General features: G+C 42.8%; 1 protein-coding gene across 1 annotated transcript in view; it reads right to left on the bottom strand.

Moving 5' to 3' along the window:
* Positions 1–1,636: 1,636 nt before the first annotated feature.
* Positions 1,637–4,377, bottom strand: part of LOC109487590 (kinase D-interacting substrate of 220 kDa-like) — a 68,519-nt gene continuing 65,778 nt past the window's right edge. The window contains exons 16-19 of the mRNA XM_019791596.1: positions 4,296–4,376; positions 3,367–3,636; positions 2,823–2,952; positions 1,637–2,045 (exon numbers count right to left, since the gene is read on the bottom strand). Of these exons, the coding sequence (XP_019647155.1) occupies positions 1,711–2,045; positions 2,823–2,952; positions 3,367–3,636; positions 4,296–4,376 (816 nt within the window). The 3' untranslated portion in view covers positions 1,637–1,710. The remainder of the gene's footprint in view (positions 2,046–2,822; positions 2,953–3,366; positions 3,637–4,295; position 4,377) is intronic.

Genomic DNA, 4,377 nt, shown 5'->3' on the forward strand with positions numbered 1-4,377 from the left:
CAACCTGCCTGAATACTCCAATACCCCCAATCACGTAAGACTGGATACCAGGCTAGCTCCCACAGTCGCTACCACCAACCATGTACTGTGTATATGGTAGGAGCGGACGTAAACTAACCAGGATTTGGCTATATTACTGACTTGGATTATCTTTCAGATGATATTCTGGTACATTTACTTTTAAGAGGTTCTTCTTTTCTGTCAACAATGTACAATACTCATATGCTACTACATGTACAGACATTTTTGTTACAATCAAATCGTTTTTTTTGTAATATCTTGATCAATCCTGTCAGCATTTATACATTTGTTTCACTTGTTCATTGTATTGTATTCAACTTCTATATGATAACTTGAGCTTTGCTTGCTTGTATTACGTATTGTCTGGTGGCGACATGAATATAAGTGTAACTTGAGTGTGTCGCCCCACGTCTTGTCACTGTATGTTTCAATAAAAAAAATCGCATATTGAACAATTCCTCCAAATGATGTGTATCGTATTTTTAGGGTGGTTAGTCTGTCCTCTAGTCTTATTTTTTTACTTTGTGTATTATTGTGTTAGTATTTCATATATGTATGTAATTGTCAGTTTTAATGTTGAACTTGAAACTGTTATTTTTAGGTATTTAATGTATAATGATATGGATTTTATTGAATAACTTAGCAATTTTAATGTACGTGTTATGCCAGATTAGTCAAGAAATCAAATTGTACAGCAAGATACAATTTAGCCAATGGCTACAAGGTCTTGTTTTGTTTTCACAAATAAACCAGTTGATTGATTGATTGATCGATTTATTGATTGATTGATTGAAAAAAATAACCAGGATGGTACCCAGTCTAGTTGGGCCAATAACACCGATTATATTTATTTTCTCCACCGATTATCATAGACATGACTCCTGCTCTGTTGGTATCGAGACTAGAAGAGGAACAGAAGGGCTTCCCTCTCCGTCCTCACTCTCTTCATCAGGGGGGTCGTTGGTCAAAGATGGCGGTTGTTTCAGCAGAGGTGACGCGTCGTCTGCACGGCTGTCCTGCGTCTCCTTTTCACCAGGGGGCGTGGCGTCTGACACGGGAGGGTTTTCGTGCTCCGTTGAAAGGTCGTCTGCCGCCTGTTCGTCCGTTGAATGGCCGTTTATCGTTCCCAACATTGCTTCTTTCTCTCTCTCAGCGAGTTCTTCAGAAATGGCGGGCTCATCGTCTTTCGTAGCGGCGACCTTGATTTTTGATTTTGATTTTATTAGTTTGCACATTAAACAAAACAGACAGTAATAATACAAAACAAGGATAAAAACAGGTGCAGAAAGAGGGGAGAAGCATGGAAAGCTTATACAAGGCCCTCCTCCTCTAAACTATACAAAATTAAAGATAACAAATAAATGGAAATAATACATTAGAAAATGGAAATAATACAATAAGGATAATCAAATAATATACGGTATAAATTAATGACAGTGAAATAAGGTAATGTAAGTTATAAATACAGTGCAATAATGATAATAATTAGTATGAGTTAGATAGTAAAATTAGAGAAAACACTAAATGAAACTACTACAGGGGGCTAGGTTCGTTTATCAGATGGTTTTTCAGAGCTTGTTTGAATGAGAGAAAAGAAAGACAAGGTAGGACTCTTTAGGGCTGGGGTTAGTTCATTCCATAAGGTGACATCTTTGTACCTAACCGACATTTGGGCAAGAGAAGTTTTTACTAGGGGGATATGAAAATCGGAACGTTGGTGAGTTTGACCTTGTCGGTGGAGTCGCCCCTCGCTGCAGACAGCGGCCGCTGGGCGGTCCTGGAGTCCTCCTCCGGCTCTTCTTCGATGATGGCGTCAAGGACAATGTCCGAGTCAGGACCAGCGTGTTTCTCATGGATCTGCAGCTGATGTACTCGTCTGCCGGATGTGCTGGGCTGAGTACGCCCTTGTCCTGCAGGGGCCACAAGGTTGTCTCCTTCCCGCTCTACGCTGAAAACACCATCTGGAACCTTTAAGATTCCTGGTCCGCCTCTTTCCTTCCTTAGTTGGTCCGAGAGTAAGGTATCTGTAAATCGAGTTTAAGAAACAGTGCAATAAATATCACTAGCTTATACTCTCTAAAAATTCTAGTTGTCTAGCTGAACTTGTATCCAAACAGGACCTTTTAAGCTTGTTTGGTTTGGTTTTCCTTTTTAATGCCCACAATCATGAAAATGATCATTTTGGCATATACTCATTTTCACCCGAGTGAAGTAAGGAAAGATCGTGTAAAGTGCCTTTCCCAATTGCACAAGGTTGGTGCTTGGTAGGATTCGAACCCGGGACCTCTAGGTTCCGAGCCGTTACGGCACACAACCCCACAATGCTTGTTGCAAGCATTTTCATCATATGCTGATTTAGCTCAATCTGGCTGATTTGATAAAATGACACATGACTGAATATGATAAAAATCCACTCCCACACAGCTATAATATTCGTTTTGCTATTCGTTATTTTTTTTATACAAAAACATCAATTCACTGACAATTGTACATATAATGTAGTTTTCACTCCCCATGCCTTTTGCTTCTGTAATTATGTTTATTATGTTTACCTAAGGAAAACATATTGTTTTGTTCAGTTTATTCTTCTCCAAATAGTGACCTCTGACCTGACCAATGACATGATTTGTTGACCATGGTGACAGGTGTTGGGTTACATAATGTTGCAATTTCATGGTCTGCTCTGCTCCTGTCACCATGTACTAGTATGTGAATGTGTTTTGAGTAAGAATTAACAGAGCAGACCATGTCCGAAGGTAAACATTATGCATTTGCTTTGCAAATTACTTCTCTAGTCTTACCAGATGATTCGCCTTCGGTTGTCTGATTCTGCTTGAGTTCTTGGACCTCGGTCTGGGCTCGAGCGTAGCCAATCGTCTGCCGGATCGAGAGGTCAAGGTTCACGGTGTAAGGAAGGAGGTCTGCCATATCCTGAGAAAAAAAATCATCTTTCTTTAGTCCTGCTGTTTTTTTATTTTAGTCAGACGAATGTTTCTTACTTCCGTAAAAAGAAGGACCTTACAAGACTATGGTACAACATGCATAAGCATAAAAGTGGCTGTATTATAGACATTTATTACGATGGAACAAAAATTAAATTGCACGATTCTTATTAGTGGGAAGTATAAGCGATTAGCCGAAAGGCTCGGTGGGCGTCACTCCATCGTACAAGAACGAAAGTCGTGCAACGTGCCTTTCCGGATGTCTCAACGTACATCGGTCATGTCAGGGGATCGAACCCGGGATCACTTGGTTTCGACCCGAACGCTATGACCATTACAGCACGCGATGCCACAATTGAACCAGGCCGATAGGTCAAAATTGAGAACAAGTTGTTCGACTTACCTCAACTGTGAAGCCGGCAAAGGTCAAGAAGAGCTCGAACATTTCGGGGTCTTCGTCCAGCGGGTTGAGATGACTCCACTCCTGCTGCGTGCAGATCTCACCCTTCACCCTCCGCACGAACACGTCCACCAGCTTGTCGCTCGGCTGGATCCCCCGCTGGAGGGTCTCGTGTCTTCCCAGCTCCCTCCTCTGGAAGAAGTCGTCGACGTACTGGATGATCCAGCTCATCCTGTAGGGCCATTGCTCAACTAGCAGCACCCACCTTGCGACCTGGCGACAAAGTACAAGAACAAGAAATGGTCATGTCTTCAAGTAGCGGAGTTATCAACCAAGGATTGACGCCTTCAAAAACTTGTATTTTTCTACAACCATCGAAGCTCGTTGCCACCAAGTACAGTCGGAACATAGTTTCTAGATATCTGTAGACAACGCTTGCAGGGGTTAGGTGTAACAGGTCGAACTTTTGGTCCAACACAAAAAAATTCTCTCACCTAGAGCTTCCGACCCGTCACTCTGGTCTTCCTCAGTAGACTGACCCAGTGAAGCTTGTCACGTGGCTTCTTTGAAGTGTGACGTCAACACTGGGTCAAAGGTATCTGGTAGGGGGTATATGAGAGGGGTGAAGGAGGATATTTGCATCATCGCCCATCACCATTCACTTGACCGCGACGGGGGCCGACATCGTCTATAACGCTGGCTTCAACACTGAAGTGTGACGTCAACACTGGGTCAAAGGTATCTGGTATCTCTCATATACCCCCTACCAGATACCTTTGACCCAGTGTTGACGTCACACTTCAAAGAAGCCACGTGACAAGCCTCACTTGGTCAGTCTACTGAGGAAGACCAGAGTGACTGGTCGAAAGCTCTAGTTGAGAGAATGTTTTGTGTTGGACCAAAAGTTTTAACTTTAAACACGTTCCCCATACCTGTGTGGGAGTGAACCTTGTGAGCCTGTCCCGCTGGGACAGAACTCCTACCGACACGCACAGGATGTTGAAGAGGCGCCGG

The sequence above is a fragment of the Branchiostoma belcheri genome, unplaced genomic scaffold, assembly GCF_001625305.1.
Source record: "Branchiostoma belcheri isolate BF01 breed outbred unplaced genomic scaffold, Haploidv18h27 scaffold9, whole genome shotgun sequence".
NCBI classification, from domain to species: Eukaryota; Metazoa; Chordata; class Leptocardii; order Amphioxiformes; family Branchiostomatidae; genus Branchiostoma; species Branchiostoma belcheri.